Source organism: Cydia pomonella, chromosome 1, assembly GCF_033807575.1.
Source record: "Cydia pomonella isolate Wapato2018A chromosome 1, ilCydPomo1, whole genome shotgun sequence".
Classification (NCBI taxonomy): Eukaryota; Metazoa; Arthropoda; class Insecta; order Lepidoptera; family Tortricidae; genus Cydia; species Cydia pomonella.
Window position 1 is genome coordinate 38,724,658 of NC_084703.1, and position 23,168 is coordinate 38,747,825.

A 23,168-nucleotide genomic window follows, 5' to 3' on the forward strand; every position below is an offset into this window, starting at 1 on the left:
ATTTTGTTTAGATGTCTAACCGTGCACATGCAGGTGGTTATGAAGTGATTGTGTGCGGTTCTTTTGATCTGAGGGAAGGGGACATGCGATTTATGGAAAATAGAAGTTTTGTAAGACCTCTGGCATACCGCTTCGTCGTCCCATGGAAACATACGCTTCGACATGTGGTCGACCTGCTTCCAAAAACCTAGACAGGTTGATAAGTAAATCGTAACGTGTATGGGCAGCTTTATGACTTATGATTATGACTACCTACTTACACATTAATTAATGCCTTGACATAATGTTACGTATAGGAGAAGATAATTTTGTACCATTTAATAGTTTTCATCGAACGAAGTTCGTATCAAAGGATTGTTTGTTGTTATTACGCATAACTTTATAAAATTTGTTCTAAATTAAATGGAATTGGGTAAACGTATTGTTGAGGGCACTATATTGTCTTCAATAAATTATGAGCAGCCTCGATCAAGGGTTTAATGAGCTACTAGAGCCTAGAAGGCCAAAAAGCTATTTATGAGGGGTCTTGCTATTCTGGTCATCTTTTTTGCAAGTATGGTCGAGTTTGGTAATAAATGAAAGTGCTCGGTCTACACATTTAAAATCTTGTTTTTAAATTTACCAATTAAAAATAATCAGCAAGATTACTATATAACTATACTTATAGTCATTTCAGTCAGTAGAAAAAAGCGGCAAATTTAAAAAAAAGGTAGGCGTGAAGGGTTTATCTCCCATAAAAAAATTGATTTTCGCTCCTTTTTCTACTGACAAAGTTGTTTGATCGGCTATATTTGACATTTGACAAGAAACTTAATGGTTTACTCACAGGTAGTTTATTTTAATCTCTATGATGACTTAAAAGTCCGCAGCAAGCTCGGCTTAATTTCACCTTCCCATACAAACGGAGTATCGTTCTCATTTTAAAACTACGTGTTGGATTCTAATGAAACTTTGCACATACACTGACATGAGGAATATCTATGCTTGTAATTAGTTTATATAGTTACAGCTTATAAAACAAACGAAATAGAGCAAAAACAAGTTTTAGACAGCGAGCCAGGAACAGACTTCCATGACCAATCGCCACCTGGGCGAAAACTCGTAAAGTGGTTAAGGGTATGATGAACTCTGGTGGACGTTAGCTGCCGCTCCGTTGGTGGGTTGAGGAATGGCAGCTACCGAAACACGTAAAAAAAATGTCATCGCCTCCCATTTGATACTTTGTCAGATGATAGTTCAGATGCTATTGTTAGTTTAAAAAATCGTCAGCTGGTTGTATCGCGGTGGAAAGACCGTCAGCTGTAAAATTAACATGTAAAAAATATGCGCCTTACCACTTTATGTCCGCAAAGTTTGCTTAGTCTGTAAATTGCTGACGGACGGCCGACGGTCTTTTTTAAATTTAAAACATCATCCAAACTATCATCTGGCAAAGTATCAGCCGGGAGGAGATGACTAACGAAATATCCTCCTGGCCCGCGGTCTATTTTGTATGAAAAAATTAAATTCACTATATATTTTTTAACTATATATGGTATATGAATCTACATAAACTAATTACATGCATAGATACTTGTATACCTTATTCTATTGTAAGTACAAAGTTTTAAAGCAATCTAGCTAGTCGAATGAGAGCGTAACCATGTTGTATTGAGAACCGAGCTTGCTGCGGACTCTCCCAGTTAAGGGCTCCACAGACCTTGCAATAAAGCACACGTGTTTTTCGATTTTTGTATTTTTCTCTTATGCATAATTTTTAGGACTTTAAGGGACATGAGGCTAGAATCATGTATTTTTTCAAATCTTGACCGTTGAAGTCCCTTTAAAAAGCTATTGTAAAGCTGAAGGATAATATAATGTTGCAGTATTTATGTACAAACTTAGGAAACGGGAATTTTGGCAAAAAAATATAAGCTACACAATTTCTCTATCTTGCAATGAAATTATGAGTTCAACAGCAGTTAACAATATCTAGTTACGGTTAATGTTTTCAAATAGTACGTTAGGCGAGCGGTAAGCACACAACGAGCTACCTACCCCATTACGAGAACCGCAGTTATGGCATTAAGATTGCCATCCATCCTCCAGCTTGCTTCGTTATAACGCAAAGCACACAATCTAATGAAGTATTCAGAAATTCTCCCACTTATCTACCTATACACCGTGTTTTTTTATTTCCGTTAATTTCAAGGGTGCATTCCTGAGATTAAATTAAGTAACTTTCTCAAAGACACCGGTATTATGAATCACTCCATTTCGGAGATACTTAATCAATAATTTATTTTTATCTTATAAGGCTATTACGAGCGTATACACTTGTCTTAGGGCCTGTTTACATATTGATTAGTGTTTAGTACGAGGGTATTTATTTACTACTAAACGTAAGTACTATCTTGGACTATCCATGTTTGAAATGACATTGATATGTCACAGTTTTCAATTGTTTGGTTGAATTAAATCTAATGCCCATGTTACAACAACGCTATATGCAACATTTAATTACTTTATATATACTTATAAAAAAAATTAAACTAACTATGCCATTTAGTTTTCTTAAACGTACTTACCCATACCCCGGAGTTAACGGAATTCAATAAAAACACGGTGTATAAGCAGGAACTAGGTACGCAATTCTAGTTTGTGGGTACGCACAAATTTCTTATAGCAATTTCGCCTTTAGAATGGAAAACGTAAATTACGAGTATCTCTACGCTGGTATCAATCACAATCAAAACTATCAAATAAACTTATTAACTTGCAAATGAGCTGCTGCTAGAAAACTGAATCTGCACTATACCCAAGTTTAATGTACCAACTCATTTCAGGGCATTTACATAAACGTTAAAACTTAATTGTAACGGTAAGGTATGCCGCGTGCAATTATGTACACTCAATAGCAAATATACCCGTAGGCTTTTATAATTGGAACCTATTCTTTAACTTGCAATGTCATTTAGATAAATTATATGAAAACGAGTGTCTGACAAAAGACACAAAAAAGCTTATGCATTTGGAGCATGACCGCAGTCTATTTAAATTCAATCAGTAGGCGCAGTGATATCGGCTCGGTTTTGTCTGTATAATTCTATCAGCCAGGTTTGGGTCGGAATGTGCCGTATCACGCCCTCGACGTTGCATTCGGATATTCGATGCAAAAAGCGACAAAACAACTACGGATGTAGCTTAGCGCCAGCGGTGGCGCCCGCTTCGGTAGCCCATAACGGTGGTCATACTCGACTTTAATAGGATTTTTTGCATCGCCCGTGAGGTCGATTTCGTCTTGGTTTAATGGGCCAAAAAAACCTCATAGAAATAGCCCTAAATTGATTATAATTGAATCACGACACGCGTAAATAGAAGGTGTCTTAATCGAAGTTTCTTTTTATATCTGAAATGGAGGCCTTCTGCTCTGAACCGAAAACAATGTGAATTTCTTGATTGAAAATTGACAATACGGTAAAGAAATCAAAACACATTTCTTGCTGAGTTGTAAAAGAAACAGTATGATATGTAATTCACGAATTTGCGTAAATATACTAGTAAATTAAGTATTAATAGACATGTGCGGCGCTAATCGCGATAATATAACGGCCTTGGCCGGCCTTGCTATGCCATCACTAAGTTATAGGTCATTGGCCGCAGCTTGTGCGCGGCCATTGCAAATGCAACCCGGCTTCGAACGTAGTAGAAACGACTTGTGACATTTCCCATCAAGGCAATTGTTGTCAATATTATCCTTTTTTTCTGATTACTTGTCATGTGAATATGGGGTGGGTCATCATGTGCCTATACTACCAAATATGTAAGCTATACCTAAGCAATATATTAATGTACGCATTTTTAACAGACTTCAATTTCATAGAAGGAGGAGGTTCTGTATTCGGTTGTGGCTATTTTTTATTTTTATATACTTTACTTAATTAAAATATAAGGATTATGTAAATTAACTTAATTTTTAAGATATTATGTAGCAGTCAACCAATGCTTATCCAATGCGCTGCAATACTATGCATGAAAAGGGAATGTAAGTGTAACGGTGTCCCGGTAATAAGTAACATTTCCTACAGAAACCCTATCCGAACAGGACCGTTATCGCCTTACAGACACTTCCGACCGCGATACTGACGGCTTTTTACACAGGTCCTTCCAGTAAATAAAATGGAATACCTGTCTTTCGGAATGCTCCAATCGTAATCGGCATTCGTCATTGAAGCAGTTCTTAGGTAAGGATAATTATGTTATTTATGGCTCCCATTTTGCGAAACATGGTGATTGCCATCGTATGAAAGGTTAATTTTCTGATTGGTGTCAGTTACACTGCTGATGCGGTACAATAAAATTCTTTAAGTCAAAATTCGGAATAAGTATGATTTAATGAAGCCGAATGTTAACCTATAGTGTCGCGGTTTTTTGAGACTAATGAAAATCTATCTGATAATCTGCTTAAATGAAGAATTAGATAGTCCAATAGAGCACTGAGACGAGCACTAATAAAAGGAAATGGGTCCTGTTAAAAACAGTTCATTTAAAACCACACAAAAAGAAAAGTAGTCTAAAAATCAATTGATTATACCACGAGAGGGAGGTGCGGTTTTGTTGAAATTTTCATCTACTGTACAGGAGTAGATGAAAATTTCAACAAAACCCTAGTGTAAATTTAATCGACATCATAACGTGACGAACGCGTTTGCGTTAAGTCTCATTTTGTATAGGATTTTGAGTTTCCAAAACGTCCCGCTTGGCGCGCTCTTTCTAAATCACATACAAAATGAGACTAAACGCAAACGCGTACGTCACGCTTCGAAATCGAATTTATTTACACTAGGGGTACTGTACTTATGTAGCACACTCTTAATTCATTGGTTAGGTTAAACATTTAGAAAATTAACTAAGTTTGCGTGAGAAAATGTTGATCGTTTCTTGTAAGTCATTGAGGCGTTGCGAATGGGCAGCCCCGTGTTACCGCGTGTCACCGACTCGGATGAACTCCACTGGAGGCTTGACACGAACTTTTCAAATTCGTAATGTAGTGCATCTCCATCTATGTTACATCAATTGACCAAGAGTGATAGTGATGCAAATTTAATACACGATTTGCATATTTCGATATTCACGGTAGCCCGCAAATCACGACCGGACTCTGGATACTTTCATGATACGTATAAACTAAATGACCCCGCGAGTTTAATCTGTGCTTTGTCCACAAATTTTCTCGTCTTTATATTATTTGTACTGTTAAGGTCATAAGATTTATTTATTTATTTATATAAATACAATTTTACAGCATTACAGCTAAGGGGCGCCAATGCGCTGTAAAATTAAGTAGTAATAGAGCTATAAGCTAGATAATAAAATTATATGATAAATATGACAATAATTAAAAAGCTGATTCACAATAACGTAAAAAATCTTTAAAAAGTTTATGATTTTTGTCAGCAAACAAGTCGCAGTCAGGAGTAAAAAATAAAAAAATGTTGAGGAGTTTCCGGGAGCGGACGATTGGAGAATACTGGTGCGCTAACGTGTGAAAGGTTCTATTCGCTAGGAGGCGATGGTTACGACCACGTAAGTAAGATAGAGCAGTTGTTTATTAATCATGGTCAGATAAGTTGCGTAAATTTTTTTAATTAGTTTTGTCTCACTTATTTTCTGTCTTATCTCAAAAAACATTGATGCTGCAGTGTGTAGATGAAAGTATAATAAAAAAATTAATTATAAAATAGACACGTTAATTAAAGCATTACTAATGCGACTACACGCTCCAGTGCATCCGTCAAAGGAACGTCTCATTTTATTTTATGTCACGAGTGAAAGCAATAAAGTTAAAAATCGGAAAACAAGTCGTAATATCTAGTTAAGTGTAGCTTTATAACTTATAAGAGTAATAAAAAAAAATCTGACATTTTGTTTTTTGTTAAGAAGACAAGGTTTAGCGAATTGAAAGAGTGAATTTTCTTGAAACGCTAAGTCGGCTATATGTCAGTTTTTTAAGATTATTGGCACCATACATACGTAGTCCTCATTTTCCTCTATGAATATTGACTTAATTTACCATAGCTATGCCCCTACGTTAGACTTTTGATTTTTTTTATTGTTGTAAAAATTAGGACTAATTTCATACAAATTTAAAAATGAGCCTAAGGTTTTTTCGGCTAATTTTTAAACATTACATAGGTAAACAACCTAACGGACGTCCAAAAGCTACCTAGTGGAGAAATCTTCAAAGACTGTCAGAGATAATTCCAGCTGGCCCGGGTGACAGAGCCGAATAGCGGAAAAATATTCGTAGGGCCCACCCCAAATTAAATGGAAAAAGGCACGGAGAAGAAAGAGCAAGGTTACCGAGTTCACTGGCCACTTCTCTGTTGCATTTTTATTGGTCTTTTTGATGAAGTGTCGATGACAGCTGATTACTGTTTTCTTGTTTAGCTATGTAACGGCTTCTGAGTACTTTAAGTGACACCAACATTACAAACAAGTATTGATCTCGGCTCCTTTATGATATGAAATGAAAATAATTGGACAAAATTAATTAATTGTCTTTGATTTCACGGTAAAATATTTAATTAAATACTATTTCTAGCAATACGTCTTAATTAATGTTTAAGTAAGAGTTTTGATATTATTTGTTCCCTCAAAAATGGCGATAAATTTTGGTGTCCAGTCTGGTCCAGTCCAATCCCATAATGTGACTTGGAAACAGATGTTACCTTATGTCGCATTAGGAACTATGTTTTACCACAAACCTACTTTATAAATATTTATTAATTCATAATGTAAGGTAGGATAAAACTATCACCCGGGCAAGACAAACACTTGCATGGTATCCCCATATTGTTTATCTTTCCCCGAGCAAAATAAAACTATGTGCATCTTACCCCACCTTACCTTATCATTATTGTACTTTATGAAATAAACGTGTTCTATGACATTATAATTGTCTCACCAACTTCTTGTGAAAAAATGTGGCCATTGTTTGTTCATGTGCCGTGTTTGCTTATACATACACATGCACCGTCGTAATAGACTCATCTGCCTGCTAATTGCGTTGACAAAATAGTAGATTATGGCGCGGCGGCGGCTGTAGCTCGCATAACGACACGTTATGTTGCAACTCATGAGGTTTTAACAACGAGCATTCGCTCTGGGGATTAGTAGGCGAGTGTCGATGGGACCAAGTAGTTTCCAATTGCGTGTGAAAATCTAGAATAGCCCTTGGTTGTCAGGTTCGCGCTGCTCGGTAATTGCAGTCGGCGTGTTACCGCCGCACAGCGGAGCTGCGGTCACAGTACACTTATCATTAGCAGTGCGGCTTGTATTATGTATGCTTTCAATATGTTTACGTGTTGGCCACGTTAACGTCTTGTAGAATTGCATTATTGAATATATTTACTAAAGTTACCGAGTACTATTCTGTACCCCTAGTGTAAATAAATTCGATTTTGAAACGTGACGTACGCGTTTGCGTTTAGTCTCATTTTGTATGGGTTTCTGAACAGCGCGCCAAGCGGGACGTTTTGAAAGTCAAAAATCTCATACAAAATGACACTTAACGCAAACGCGTACGTCACGTTTCGCTGTCGAAAATATTTACACTAGGGGTACTGAACCCCTAGTGTAAACTTATTCGATAGCGTGACGTAACGTACGCGTTTACGTTAAGTCTCATTTTGTATGGGATTTACGCGTACGTCACATTTCGCTATCGAATAAATTTATACTAGAGGTACTGCTCGCAAGTCTGTAATGCTATTGATTTAAAAGCACTTTCGCAGTTCGGTTGCTGATTAGGATACTCCTACTGTGGTTCGGTGCTGCAATCTTGTTGGATTATGATGATACGCGAGGCGCGCACTTACAGCAAGCCTAATCAAAGGTTCGGATGGTCGAGTACGTGCGCTTTATACATTTGTTCGGCATTATTAGAGAGTAATTTTTATTACAGTAGAGCCCTCTTTAGCTGGAATACGAGCCAGGCCCTCAACCTTTTCTTTTCTATTTGTTTTAGAACCACCCAGCAACACTAATGGAGAGCTGCCGGTAACAATCGACCACCAGCAGGACACTAACCCCTCCAGCAACTTGACACGAAACGACGCCAACTGTGATAAGACTGGCACTTGTTACGATGGTAAAAAATATGCAATTAACTTGTCAACTCTCTAATATCGCGAAGTAATAAAAAAAACCTTTGTCTCAATCGACCATAAAAGCAAAACTAGTTCTACCCAACCCGACTAAGGCAGATGGAAGGAAATTGTAAATTAAATAGTAAGCTATGCTACAGGTGTCGAGTATAGGTATTTATTGTTACATTATCTGTTATTAGGACGCCCTTCAGCTTAGACGGTTTGATGGATTTTTATATTAGTTGTAGTTGCATCTCATGAAATGCGGCGTTTCGTAAGATTTTCTGTGGTAGGATTGGTCCTTAGGACCCAAGGATGCATTTAAGAAGCGGAGCCACCAAGACTTATAATGTAAATTTTAGGGGGAGTGGTGATTGCTGCTACGAATAAACTGCTAACTGAACCAATTTAGTTCAAATTTGGTATTTAAATAATTTGAGTCCCAGGGAAGAAGATGGGATAGTTTATATCCCAAAAATCATCCCTTGAGAGTGTGAAAAGGGAGGTGGAAATTGGTAGGTATGGGGAATCAATAACAGCAACATATTTGATTTAGCTGAAAATGATAGCAAACTAGACTTGAACCTAAACTTAAACAATTATTAACTCGGACGTCGCCGACGCTTCTAAAAATCTGGGTGGCTCCACTTCTTAAATACATCTTAGGAACACAAAGATTAATTCTGCCAAATCAAATCTTTTGTTCAGAGAACGCCGTATTTGTCTTTTTTATTTGTTTGCAAACACAACTAAGTGTGTCATATCAACGGGACTATATTTTACAGTTTCTTAAACTATATTTTAAAATGTTCAAAATAAATGTGAGCTTACCCGGTGTTTTCTCAGTGTCGGTACTGTGCAAGGACACGCGAATCGCGGTGCAGGTCAGAACGAACAAACCGTTCAACGGGCGCATCTACGCGCTGGGCCGTTCGGAGACGTGCAACATCGACGTGGTCAACAGCGACCTGTTCCGCCTCGACCTCACGATGGCCGGCCAGGACTGCAACACGCAGAGCGTCGTGAGTAATCCACACTACACTATCGGTGACAAATGACCCGGTGTTGTGTGCTTGAAACTATGCAGAATTAGGCGACCGTTAGGTCAACTCAGTGTCTACTCGTAGTATATATATTTTGAGGCAATTGGTCATATGCTACAGCTCGACGAAGCTTTTTTCTAAAATATATCTATGTTTAGCTTGTTGCTCTGAAGATGCATGAGGTTATCTACAATAGTCTAAGGTCGCAGGCACATGCGCGTTGGCGACCTAATTAAGGATCCATTGTAATGTAGGTAAGTTTTTCGCGGTCAACATTGTAAACTCTCGTCCCCCGGTAGGTCTCAACCTCAATTGTCGTCAACATAACCTATACCAGTGTATATGTGTATAATTACATACCTACTCGGTAGTCCGAGTATGTAATTTAGGTAATTAAACGTTGTTATTGCTGCTAGTTTTTCTACAATATATCTTAGAAGGAATAGCTAGGGCACAGGCCTAGGTAATCCTTAGACATACATATTTGCTGTGTTTTTTAAATGTCTGAAGTACTTACATGAATACGTGCGTCGAATGAAACAAATAGGCGAGACGAACTCCGCATTCTATAGGTACATTGTAGCGTTTGTGCGAAAGAAGGTATTCAGCGAGATAACTTCTCTTCTTGCTGTTAACAGCTATATGTTTTTTGTCGAAATATTTGTATGTTCATGTTGAATGATGATTTGTAACAATTCGTTTTAATTTTAGACCGGAGTGTACTCCAACACTGTCGTTCTTCAGCATCACAGTGTCGTAATGACCAAGGCGGATAAGATCTACAAAGTCAAATGCACGTACGACATGAGCTCCAAGAATATTACGTTTGGAATGGTGCCCATCAGGTTAGTAAAACGAGCCATTCACCGCGAGAACTTTATACATATCATTACGGAACTGTCAATAAACCTAATACTAGTATGGTACACGAACTAATTCCCATGCGAATAGAATTTTAAAATTCTATCGAGCTTCTGTATTGTAAACGTATAACAGGGTTTATACAAGCGAGAAATGGTGCGAGGACGTGTGCGGCAACGTTAAACGCAATTTCACCAGACTTTGTATGTATTTTAATGAGGTTACCCGAAGCATGATAAAGATCGTGATTACTGTCAATGAGCTACCTTAACTGCAGCCGAGCCGGCCCACATTGCCGCTACTTAGTATAATGGTCTGGCTACTTTGTAATGTAAACATGTTCCCGTGATTTAAGTAAATTTTATATGCGTTTCATCCTTACGTGATGGAATTTTTATTGGTATAATTTGAGGCGCGAAGGCGAGAGTAATGATGAGTGTCAGAGGTGTCTTACAACGATGTATATTTGTAGGGATCCGGAGATGATTTCCATCACTGCGGCGCCCGAGGCCCCACCCCCGCGCATCCGCATCCTCGACGCGCGCCAGCGCGAGGTCGAGACCGTCCGTATTGGGGACCGCCTCACCTTCCGCATCGAAATTCCCGAAGACAGTGAGACATGCAATTTCGTCTTTAGTGAATCATGTAAATAAAGATTACAACGATCCTAATATCTTCGTGTTTTTTTCAGCTCCGTATGGCATCTTCGCCCGCAGCTGTGTGGCGATGGCCAAGGACTCGAAGAGCACTTTCCAGATTATTGACGATGAAGGGTGAGTATTCGAAGTGATTATTGTTGAATTTAACATCACGGCCGATAAGGAGATAATGTCAATAATAATAAAATGTTCCTGTTTAGATGCCCCGTTGACCCTGGCATCTTCCCGGCTTTCACTCCCGATGGCAACGCTCTTCAGTCCGTGTACGAAGCTTTCCGGTTCACCGAGTCTTATGGAGTCATCTTCCAGTGCAATGTTAAATACTGTCTTGGACCTTGCGAACCAGTGAGTATAACCATTATTTCACTGTTATGTACCCACTTAATCATAACTACTATATTTCGGTAATTCAAAACCTAACACGAATCAATTATTTCTTTTTAGGCGGTGTGCGAATGGGGCAGAGAATCTTTGGAATCATGGGGCAGAAAGAAACGTTCGTTGCCTCACAATGAAACCGGGGAGGCCCGCAGCCAGGAAGAAGATATGAACATTTCCCAGGAAATCCTTGTACTTGATTTCGGAGATGAAAGACAGAGCACAGATTTTCTGCGTTCCGACAAGCCCGGTGGCACTGCGTCGGAGACCAGTTTTGGTGGTACGTACACATACACCTCGTTGACACTCAGTAAGTATAGAGTAGCACTTTTCTTCTAAGCAGATAAAATAATGCGGCATATGTTTGCCCGGTGTTTTCCCACTGACATCAGTATCGATAAGCAGCGCAGCTAACTTTAGTTTGATTTTGATTTACGCGCTCTTGAGTAAGTTAGTTTACACGCATTGTTTATTTCCAGAAAAAACCGTGACGATAGTGGAGCCGTGCCCGAGCAAGGGCTCGGTGCTGCTGCTGGGCGTGGCGTGCGCGCTGCTCGTGCTGCTGTACATCGCCACCGTCTTCTGCTACTACATGCGCAAGTGGCTCGCGCCGCCCAAGCACCTCTCGTAGGCTCGCGCAACAGCCTCCATATGCGACTCGACATCCGTTTGCTTCATCGAGGCACATGTGATACAAATGACTGACAAAATCGACATAAATTATAAAGACTAAATAATTGTAATCAGGTCGTAACTCCGTCCACCTCGATGCGCACCGTTGTACGCAGTATTTTGTACTTAACCACCGCGCCTTTTGCATTTACCTTAGCGGTAACTTATTGCATTTATAAGCATTTATTAAATAATAAGTAGTTTAACGAGTAGTTATACAATGAAGTACCTATTATGGGTGGTTACACCGACAAATTATAGAGGCAGTAATTTCATGCTACACTTAGATTAAGGTATGCCTATACATATAATTAGTGATTTTAGCAATGCATTTATTAATTTAAGTATTTAATACTTTTTTAACGATTGACCAGTGTTTGTACAATTTTGAATATTAAGGCGGAAACAAAGTTTTAAATTATAGATTTTTGGAATAATCCCTGAGAATAATAGAAATAAATAAGTCTAGCATTTAGTTTATTTTTCGCAGATTCAAGGGGACTATTCTGAATTCAAGTGACTCTTAGTAGATTGTTGTAACCTTTACATTTTAGCATAATTCTTTACTAGAATTTATCGATTAGGTTTATTTATATAAAAGTAGTCTAAAGTATGATAACAAATAGCCAATTTGCCTGGAGGTGCCCGGTGTTGGTGACGGGCGTCATCCGGATCCTCACAACAGAGGTCGCCGAGCGCGGGGCGCCCGGGGTCGACAGTACCGTGTCGAGTAGCTACGCGTTGTATGTAAATACGCCGTTGCCGCGGAGGCAGCGGGTTACTATCCACGAACTTTCAGTTGGGTTTCGATGAAACGCTACGACGCAACCCGAGTACATGCCTTCCAAAGTCGTCCACTTGTCGTTTCTCCTAACCCAACTTGAGACTTCATCTTTTATTTATTTAGGTTAAATCAATTGACTTATTTATTTTTCATTATTTAACAAATGAAATAAACTTGTAGAAACTTATTTCTTTTTTATTAAATATACCTTGGCACTAAAAATAAATACCTCCTCTTTTTGAAAGTTAATTTATATATTAGCTGTCGTTCTTTTGCCAGATTTTGGTAAAATAATAAGTAATTTTTTTTTCGATGAGTTACGAAATTATATGGTGGCTCTGAAGATTTTTAGAGCATACGGTGAAATGGCGCTTTAAATTTTACAGAATAGAAAACTATTTATCCACCAAATTTTATGAAAATTGACGAAAAAAAATCGACTAAAAGTTGCTCAGATACTAAAACAGTTCGATTGCATTTTTTTTTTCGAATAAAATAGGTACATATATATTGACGCGGCCGAGGTGCTCCAAAATATTTGAACACGCCTTGACAATAGAGGTGTTTAGATGATCAGGTAGTAAATTGGCTAATCGGACTGTCATTTTAGTATCTGGACTATAAGAGCCAAAACAAAGATAATTATGGCACCACGAATAGGCAAAACGTATGTGACATGTGCGTAAAAAACACAAATATTGTAAAAATTACCATAAAAAACAATACATAACATTCGCGAGCACTCATTGCGTAACAAGAAGCTTATTGTAAATACTGTTTAAAATTTCTATCTGCGCGTCTTCTTCAAGATTTTCACTTTTACAGTCGAACACCTTATCAAAACTCTGTATAAACATGGGGGTAATTTTGTCTATAGTGCAAGGCAAGCCAGTTTCGTTGGACAAGGAGGTGACACCCTTGTCGTCCATGCCGCAGGGGTCGATGTGGTCGAACCAGGACAGGTCGTTGTCGCAGTTGACCGCGACCCCGTGCGACGTGACGTACCGCGAGGCGTGCACGCCGATCGCGGCCACCTTGTTGTCTTCGATCCACACGCCGGTGTACGGCGACCTTTTGCCTTTCAGCCCTGAAAATACGCGCTCTGTCACATATATGGCAGCAGTAGTGCTGCAATTCTTTTAAAGTTATTACACTGTGTGCGGTTTAGTCAGAAACCTAATAATAAGCAACTAATTGTAAACTTGTAGTAGTCACACAAACAGTCCAACATACGTTCTTTTCACAAAAATAAGCAAATAAATATCAGTCTACAGTTGTCCAGGATTGTTTATTTGTATGAAACCCGATTTGTACACACGGCGGAAGCGTGCGTGCGCGGGCACGCTTTGGCCCGCGCACGCACGCTTACGCCATGTCTGTGCACCGAGCTTAAGAGTATGGATAAGTTAAAATTCGTTATTGCACCTATAACTAATATAAAAAGTTACAAAGAGATTAAGCAGAACAAAAGATGCCCTAGACGCCACATACAAAATCACTAAAATTAAAAAACAGGACCCGTACATTTCATGCCGTTGACGCAAAAAATGACGTCACGCTTCATAAAGTATGATTCCAATTAGTATTTTCGTAATGATTAATCATTTGTCAACCTACTTTACTTAACTGATATAGTTACTTGACAATCAGTACAGAAACTTCTGACTTTCATCTTATTGTCATTCAGCTAAATAATAGATTTAATAGATTATTAGTTTAATATATATTTTTGAATTTTAACAATGTATTGTAACAAGTATTTATTTTCCTACGCGTCAATAGGTAAGTTATCTAAATTTGTAGTGTTGTAAAAAAACTCCCTGTATTGATTAATCATTTGTCAACCTACTTTACTTAACTGATGTAGTTACTTACAGAAACTTCTAACTGACTTTCATCTTATTGTCATTCAACTAAATAATATTAGATTATTAGTTTATTAAATAATATATATTTTTGAATTTTAACAGTGTATTGTAACAAGTATTTATTTTCCTACGCGTCAATAGGTAAGTTATCTAAATTTGTAGTGTTGTAAAAAAACTCCCTGTATGTTAAATTACGTCATTTTTGCATCAACAGCATGAAATGTACGAGCCCTGTTCATAAATTATATATTTGTATGGCGTTGATGTTTGATTTTAAATCTTAGGTTAAAGATATAAAAGGTCTAAAACGAAAAAATAAAATAAAATAAAAAGTATTGCAGAGTTTTTGATTACAGATTTTGTCAGTCTTATCCGTGTTCCTGACTTGTATACCTAAACGAAATGACATTTAAAGCACCAGTGAATCCTACTTCTTCGCTAAAAGGTTACACTTAAATATCCCTTTAACAGATAAAAAAACATGTAATTAAAGGGCTCTTTAAATATAAAGATAAAACCCTTCAAGTGGTGGGCAACCAGGTAGTGGAGTCGAAGTTAGCTTATCATTCCAAGAATTTTAGTAATGTAATGAAAAACTAAGTATGCTATACCTCAAGAGGTTATAGTTTTCATGAAATCAACTGAATATTTTTGATAAAACCTAACTGGATGGTTACATATAAAAGTGGACCATTTGCTTTTTTACGAAATACTAACAATTCTTGGATTATTTCGAGTCCGAATCTTGACGACTATTGATTAAAACAATGGAAAATAGTGTCCCTAGATTTTCATAAAAATTTTGGGTGTCAGATTTGTGACGGTCCATACAAAATGTATGTAAAAATTCGTCACGAAGCTGCAATTTTTGACACTGTTTTTCCTTTTTAAATCAATCGTCCTCGTTATTCTGGGTATAAATAACCCAAAACTTGATGGATTATCGAATACAATACACTTTTTTGTGAAAAAGCTCAACTACGAGGTCGTAAGAAATAACAACTCAAACAAAGGAGACTAATAATCACATTAACTAGAGAGGGGGACAGGTAGTCTATCTCGCGGGCGAGATAAAGTCGCGGCGCTCTTGTACTAAGTTTACTGCAAACCAATTTTGTCAGGTAACAGACAACTAGTCATCCCTCGTTTTGGAGTTATAATACTAGCTTATGAAAATAAATGGTTCCAAACAATATCTTTGACATCCTATGCTCATGTTCAGATATCATAGCATCAATAAAATATAGCAAGATTGCAAAGACTATACATATGAAAGTAAATAAGTCAAACTGGAAAATAGTGCAGGTCTGAGCATATAGAGATTTTGCAGATTAGGCACAGTGCATTGCAGTGGCATTGACAATTGATATTGCATAGCAGTGGCGAGGCATCAATTTGGCTTTTGTATAGGGTTGCCATCTCTAAAATTTGGAAACCAGGACAAGACGCGTGAAAGCCCCAGATTTTAGAGTCCAGAACCCGGACATGTCAACAGGTTTTTTTAAACAGGTTGTACATGTGTCGCGGGCGGCCTAAGGCTTAAACCTGGACTTCAAATGAAGTCCTCCCCGGATGCTCCCCGGACACCCTCTAAACTAGGACAAATCCGGGGAACCCGGACGGATGGCAACCCTACTTTTGTATCAAGATATTAGAGTGCATTATCTTATATGAAAATAGAAACCATTTTGCTACAGATTCCCTACTCATTTATGTTCATAATGTCTCAACTGTTTCATATAGCTTTTGATGGTTCCTCTTCTTTTAATAATCATGTACTAGCTTTGCAGCATGGCATAATAAAAAATCATGAATTCATGAATCATGGATGTAATAATACATGTATTATTTTGCCCAAATCATATACATACTTTAATTGACTTACATATGATTTGTGTAGTTCATTTAAACAGATTTATACCTTCGCATGGCAGCACACAATGAGATTCCTTAAGCATGAAATTGAGACAGATTAACGTTAACCAAATCTGGGTTCTCTCGCATTAGAAATCACAATAGTCTTTTGTTTTAATTGTCAAACTCTTTATAACAAGGAATAACTAAAACTAACCAAAACTTACCTAATTCGGAGCAAACATTTATGACCGTCTCCTCTAAGCTGTTGACATACCACTTTACACTAGGTTTGAAGTGTTTCAGGTTAATTATCGGGTAGGCAATTAGCTGGCCGGGGCCATGAAAAGTGATCAGACCACCTCTGTCTGTTTTTCTAAATGCTGCTCCCAAGGAACTCAGTCTTTGTACTTCTTCTTTACGTGTCTGATCTCTGATTCCTAAAATTATACTTCAATCTTAGCTTATAAGTTTTCACCAGAGAAGTATATAACATATTTTTGTGGTAGAATAAGCTTTTGGATTCGACTTATTGAATTAACAACCCAATGTAATAGTTTGCAACATGGGCCATTTTAGGTAATATCTATCTTAATACAAAATTAGTCTAAAGCACATTGCAAGATGAAGTTATGAGGTTGCCCTTTTTATTACAAAACAGACCCTTTTACATAAAACTCTAACACTGCTAGCTGCGTCCTCAGGTAACATTACATTATAAATTTGTCTACTAACCCACAGTGTATACAGGTCTGTGCTCCAGTAATAGGAGAGTATCCCAATCATTGCCTGTGCCGTCAATCATGGAATCCAGTTGTTTACGCACTATAGCCCTTTGTATCTTTAGGGCCGTGTCGTAGCTCATCAGACCCAGCTTCCAGATTTTTACCATTTTGCTGTAAAAAATAATGTATAAATCCCCACCAACTATAACTTAAAATTACTTCGTTTATTTTTATTACTTTTTCATTATTTGTTTTGTTCGGTTTTTTTTACTTTGTCATAAATATAAATTTTTAAAACAAATGAAAAGGAAAAGGACAATAAGGTTTATTGAATAAGCTCAGAAAGCACTTGCCAACTTGACAGTTTGATCACAATATTGCCATATTTACCAAATAAAAAAATAAGCTAACTATAATCTTACCTACATGTTTACACTTCCCGTTGCTTCTAAAAATATAAAGCTTTTATCGTCATATTTATAATATTTATTAATAATGTTAATGTTTTTATTTCTAAGGGCAAGAAATATTTGGGTGTTATTTATAAAAATACATAGATGCCGCTAACATCACGCAAGTTCAGCTACTCCACCCTAAGTGGCGCTGTTATCAAATTTCTCTTTTCGTCCGCAGCGAGAGTGCGGTGCTTTCATCTTTTCAGTCAATTCAGTTTCCCGTGTTCTCTGGTCGTAGGGCGGTGTTTCATACGTTACGTAAACCAGCTGTCAATATAAACATTACTATTTTTAAGTTACACCGTACACAAACTTTACTTTTTGGGTTTGACATAGATTCACTATGATTAAGTTTGTTTGAGATTAATACTGACAAGGATTATGCTGTAACTTGTACCGTGTAATTTAATTAATGTCAACGGCCGTCCAACTTAAGTTTTGATGTAAAATAACTCTTATGACATTGTTGTATATGTATATCGCGTATGGAATAAGTGTCAGGGAAGACAAAGATGTGGAATTCTCTGAGGCGATGACAACAGGGGTAAGGTTTAATTTAAAGCATTCTAATGACTGTAAATAATTACATTTTATCTCAAATGCATGCATAAGCTTTTCCGGCCGGTTAATAACCGCAAGTAGGCTGTAGACTCAATAGCAAATTATATTCAAAATTACCGCTACACTTATGGCTTGAATGAAAAGGAATAAAAATGTAGGTAGGTGTACGAAAACTATTAAAGAAGGTACTAATATGGACCAGAGCTGGTCAGTAGTACTAAAGAGAATGTAATTTGTCAGTGCTAGTACCATAGTTAGCTAGAGTCAGACCAAGCTAAGTTGGCATCAATATTGATAGCCCAGCCTGTGCAAGTGTTAAGTAACGTCATAATTTCATTGAAGTTTGACATTTAAAATAACACTTGCACTGTCTGGGCTGTCAAAATCGCTGGCAATTTATCTTGGTTTAACTCTACGAGGTAGGCAGTAGTTTCTTACTAGTTAATCGAATGAAACCTCTATCTACCTTTTATCATTAATATTTACTGCTGTAAAGTCAACAAAAGTTAATTATGAAAGCAATTTGATGTAATTATGAATGCTTTGTTACAAATAATGAATAATTTATAGATATGTCAGTCTTAATGATAAGGTTTATACAATAAGATGTTCAACCATTACAAAATTTTTGAAACTTCTAGTAGCCTAGAAGTCTCTAGAATAAAAACAAATTTCAAAAAAATATACACATAATATTTCAATGGAAATTGCATTTGCATCATTATTAACATACCTATACCTAATAAACACAGCTCATCAGATTAGGCGCTTTGCACACTGGATCCGATTCGAAGTCAGGGCGTCGTGCGAGCGTGTATAGCTATGATACGCGCATAGCGTTGTGCACTCAAACATCGGAGCGACGTGCGAATCGGATTCAGTGTGCTAAGCGCCTACTTATACGAAAACTGTAAAGGTGATTTGTGTCTAATTATTTTTTGCAATTCTTACTGGAGGCATTCTCTCGCAATGCCAGAACTCACTGGCTGTCACCTAACGTGTGTTATGTTAACCCTTTATAGGGCAACGTTCTCAAAAACCACCCTATAATATCATCTTTTTGTATTTTCTTCTTGTATAGAATTTTTAGGACTATAGATTGGCGATGAGGATTTTTTTCAGCCTTGACCGTTAAAGGCCCGTCCGTAAACTTATCTTTTAGTGAGTCTCTATTGTTAATTTTATATGCCTAGCTCAAATAGTCTTCTTCTGCAGAACATAAATCATATATGAAGCACTGCTCCATAGTAAAATACCTTCGCCGGATCGCCGCCTATAATAACTTGGTAGACAGATACCGTGGTACTGCGAAAATCGTTATTTTGTCATATGTCAGTGTACATTCGAGCGTCAGAAAGGCAGATAACGAAATGTATATTTTCGCGGTAGGCTCTAAGTTTTACCTATTGCCGTCGTTGCCGATATTAGAGGTGAACATGAACACGGTGAACATAGTCTAGATAAGCGGAGGAACAGGACGATGTGCTTCCGGGCAGGAGAGATATTTATAACTTGCGCCGCAGTCGGGGTGGCCACGAAAAAACGCCACGAACGCTTTGTGAAACTATAACGTCCTGCACGCCTATGGGATATTCGATCTATAATTACAAATATTGTACTATCACACAAAACCCTTTCAAATTCAATCATGCAATTTTCAAAAAATGTATGGGAGCGATTAAAAATAAATTACATAATATTTTAGATACACATATCATGCATAATATTATATCTAATAAATAAAAAGTTTTGATGTGATTTCACTCATTAAGTAACGTACTTTTGATATTAATTAAGTTTTTTTCATATCTTTTATATTAATAGTAATCAATCAATTTTTCGTGTTATGGCTCCATCAAGGTGTTGATGATTCTGCCAATGTCGAGGTTAGATAAGACACGGCTAGTATATGAATCTTATCATATTACGGTCATATTATAGTAAAAACTATAAACAAAGTATGGGGCAATGTTTCATATGAAAATTCCATGAAAACGCAGTGAGATGGCCAGACAAAAACAATGTCAATAATAGACAATTACATAGAATAGCAACGCACTCTTTAGTGTACCTTCCAACCTCTTCGGTCCTATTCAAATAGTTTATTTGGTACCAAGTATCTACCAAGTTTTAGGTACGACATAAATGAATGTCAAAAGTCTGACGTCTGGCAAAGGCATGCGTTTTCTATCATGTTTCTACATGATTCCTACAATAAGTTATTTCTGTTATAATAAATGGCACTAGTTTGTTAAATGACAGTTGCGTGAAAGTGTCAGCCTACATGCAGCATGCCTTAATAATACAATTAATCAGATCACCAAGCTTTAGCTACTTCTGAAAATTGACTCATGGATATTAAATGGGACGGCTGTAAATGGCAGTAAAGGTAAGGGTTTGAAAATAAAATTCAATACATAATGTTATATATTGCAGTCTTTAAGGGTTTCGTAGTGACCTAGAAACCCTTCTAGTTTCGCCATGTCCCTCTGTCCGTCCGTGCTCGGCTTTGATCCGTGATCGTTAGTGCTAGAACGCTGCAATTTGGCATGGATATATTAATCATGCATGGCGACAGAACCGTAAAATAGTAGCTCCAAAAAAATGTTGTGTGGGGTAGCGTTGAATAGGTCTTTAAAAACGAATAAGTGTCTTAAAAACCATTTTTTGATAAAATATGTGCACCCCTCTTCTAGCTTTTGTACCATGGGTCCAAAAATATGAAAAAATCCGTAGCTTAAATTTTTTTAAAGGAAAACTATAGCGAACATGATCAGTCCAGCCGTTTTTCAGTTATTGCATAAAATCTTCTCTTCTTAGTAAAAAGACGTACAAAGCGCTGCGTAGGTAGTTCCTTAGTCCCTTATTATGCTTGTAATGCAAATGATACTCAATAATAGACCCTGTATGGCCTTTTATGACAGAATGGTATTTACGAAACCTTTTTGGCCGGTTTTTTTTTAGTTAGATCTACTTCTACTCAATGAAGCGATTATGTGAAGCATAAGTTCAATGAGGTTGTATTGTTTTATTACCAATCTCGTAAGCCCACCTCCATCATCCGGTTAACCAGGTACAAAGCGTAGTAATGTGCTATATTCCAGTACAATTTGGCATCGGGCCCGGGCTTAAATCATAGTTACAAGGTTTGACCTGAAAGAAAGTAACGAACTGCATATATTTATCAGCCTAATAAAGAGGCACGCGTTCAATAAAGCTTGTAAGACCCCGGGCAGGTACAAATTGCGTCAATCATTTCATTCTGGGCGATAACTTGTTAACAGAGATGTATCATGGAGCTTAGGGAACGTTAGTTGCCGCATCGTTGATGGATCGGGGAACGGCATGCAACCAAACGCCTAGAATTATTTAATGTAAATTCTACCCTTTTTATCTATAATCGTCGGATTAAAATACAACTAGTCCAGATCTATTCCTTCAATTTCTTCATAAATTCATCGACTATGATACTAAATTTAATAGTTATAAAAGTCTAATCAGATATACTCGTAAAAACAAACTTATTACTTTCACATTTACAACAAATCAATCCTAATAACCGAACAAATGGACACAACTTAATCGCTAAACTTAATTTAAAATTTAAGCAGATTAAATAGTTAAGGCAAAAAGTTTGTTGAGCAAATCAGCTGCATAGTTGAGTCGACATGGCGGCCATCTGCATACCGCAGTGAGATAAGCTGACTGCGCGTCCCGTACTTTTGCAACGTATATAAAACTGCCTTAATCATATTCCTTTCCAGATAGAATACTGCAGGTAAGTAATGAACATTTTTACGAAAATATTCGACTTAGGTTTATAAGTAAACAAAAAGCGGTGTTTTAACTTTATTCTAAATGAATACTTTAAGTCTACCAACCCAGTAAGACATTTTTGATTCTAGCACATGAAGAATACTTGAAAAACCGGTAGTAGGTAATATAAGTAGACATGTTGTACTCATACATGAGGAGCATATACAATACTACCATATTTATTTCATTACGAATGAATCTGTTTTGTTGAGTAATTTTCGCATACCATTCATCTTTGTCATACTTGTTGTTAAACATAGGTAGGCTTGTCCCTTTCTTTTTCGGCGTGCGGGAGATCGTAAGCACGTGCACATTTCTTGCTTGCCTAGGCGTGAGTAAAGGCAACATGTACAATTTGTACAAGGTAAGTACTTCAATTTTCGAACTTCTGGAGTTAAATGATTTATATCATTGTATGCATGTGATTAGCTACTTATCATGATTTCACTGTTGGTTTCACAATTTGGTTTTGTATTTAATAAAAACTTTACGTGTGTTATAATACAATGAAAGAAATTAAATTATTTTTTAAGTATATAGTTCTGTTTTGTGTCATTTTTTACTTTTAATTATTAATGAACTATAGAAATTTCTAAATGAAATAAGTATGTATCATTATAAATATATATATTTATAAATAGAAGATAAAAGGAACCAATACAGCCTTAGGGTCCCCAGGCTAGACTTAGCAGTAAAAATAGAGCCTATATCTCGTCTATCCACCGTTCCGTCGACGCAGTAGCGATCTGCATATCGCAGCGATAAGCTCGCCGAGGGCTCTGCCACGTGCCATAAAACTTCTACATTCAACTTGTACAGTTCTACTGTTATCTGTCATTTATACATTCATAAACACTAATATAAGAAGATAAATATTAGGTTTGGAGCAACACCTCCATTTTTTTCACCAAAGCGGGGCTCTTGAATGTAAAATAAGGTTTTTTTTTTTTTTAATAGAATACATCACTATAAATTTACCATACTTATATACCTATACGATATCCCTTGATTCCCCTCGCCTTTTACATGACTTCTTATTCCTACACAAACTTATTCATCAAAAAATCATCTCTTAGCTTATTATCCCTAATTACTTTCAATTCCCCTTGTTTTAGATCCCGTGCTCCTACCTTTCGCCCTTCAAGTCAAGTCAAGTCAAAATATTCTTTATTCAAATAGGCCTAGCAACAAGCACTTTTAAATCGTCAAATTTTACAAATATCATCTTAATCTAAATATCAGAGCAATTTATTGATGCAGTTATTATTGTTCTAAAAAAAACATTGAACTTTTATAGATATGGTAAACTTAATAATAAGAATGTCACAAAAAGATCGTCAAACATCAAGGTCTACAGAAGTAA

The 23,168-nt window shown here is 37.0% G+C and overlaps 2 protein-coding genes and 1 long non-coding RNA gene across 4 annotated transcripts in view; 2 read left to right on the forward strand and 1 right to left on the reverse strand.

Moving 5' to 3' along the window:
• The window catches only part of LOC133522776 (uncharacterized), a 75,091-nt gene extending 62,885 nt beyond the window's left edge, over positions 1 to 12,206 (forward strand). Inside the window, exons 10-17 of the mRNA XM_061858231.1 lie at positions 8,009 to 8,131; positions 8,976 to 9,151; positions 9,884 to 10,017; positions 10,506 to 10,645; positions 10,725 to 10,806; positions 10,893 to 11,037; positions 11,137 to 11,350; positions 11,550 to 12,206. Coding sequence (XP_061714215.1) covers positions 8,009 to 8,131; positions 8,976 to 9,151; positions 9,884 to 10,017; positions 10,506 to 10,645; positions 10,725 to 10,806; positions 10,893 to 11,037; positions 11,137 to 11,350; positions 11,550 to 11,701 — 1,166 coding nt within the window. The 3' untranslated portion in view covers positions 11,702 to 12,206. The remainder of the gene's footprint in view (positions 1 to 8,008; positions 8,132 to 8,975; positions 9,152 to 9,883; positions 10,018 to 10,505; positions 10,646 to 10,724; positions 10,807 to 10,892; positions 11,038 to 11,136; positions 11,351 to 11,549) is intronic.
• Positions 12,207 to 12,700: 494 nt separating this feature from the next.
• LOC133522853 (putative lipoyltransferase 2, mitochondrial) lies at positions 12,701 to 19,488 on the reverse strand. Of its 2 annotated transcripts, none has more exons than XM_061858317.1 (4): positions 19,393 to 19,488; positions 16,984 to 17,144; positions 16,476 to 16,688; positions 12,701 to 13,613 (listed from the first exon to the last, which is right to left on the reverse strand). In XM_061858317.1, exons 1-4 carry the CDS (start codon positions 19,440 to 19,442, stop codon positions 13,270 to 13,272), a joined length of 768 nt encoding a protein of 255 aa, XP_061714301.1. In that variant the 5' UTR covers positions 19,443 to 19,488; the 3' UTR covers positions 12,701 to 13,269. The 2 variants fall into 2 exon arrangements, with proteins under 2 accessions (XP_061714301.1, XP_061714308.1); XM_061858324.1 differs by lacking the exon at positions 19,393 to 19,488 and adding an exon at positions 17,211 to 17,364.
• Positions 19,489 to 20,085: 597 nt separating this feature from the next.
• Positions 20,086 to 23,064, forward strand: LOC133522907 (uncharacterized). The gene is made up of 2 exons (XR_009800148.1): positions 20,086 to 20,378; positions 22,921 to 23,064. It is a non-coding gene; the product is annotated as an uncharacterized LOC133522907 (long non-coding RNA).
• The last annotated feature ends 104 nt before the right edge of the window (positions 23,065 to 23,168 follow it).

What these genes read in the sequence shown, in the direction of transcription:
- LOC133522853 (XM_061858317.1), bottom strand. Translation starts at nt 19,442, where the DNA reads ATGTTCACCGTGTTCATGTTCACCTCTAATATCGGCAACGACGGCAAT. An exon ending in ATCGGCAACGACGGCAATAG is followed by an intron (nt 17,145 to 19,392) that starts GTAAAACTTAGA and finishes TATTTTTTACAG; the next exon opens with CAAAATGGTAAAAATCTGGA. An exon ending in CAGACCTGTATACACTGTGG is followed by an intron (nt 16,689 to 16,983) that starts GTTAGTAGACAA and finishes GTATAATTTTAG; the next exon opens with GAATCAGAGATCAGACACGT.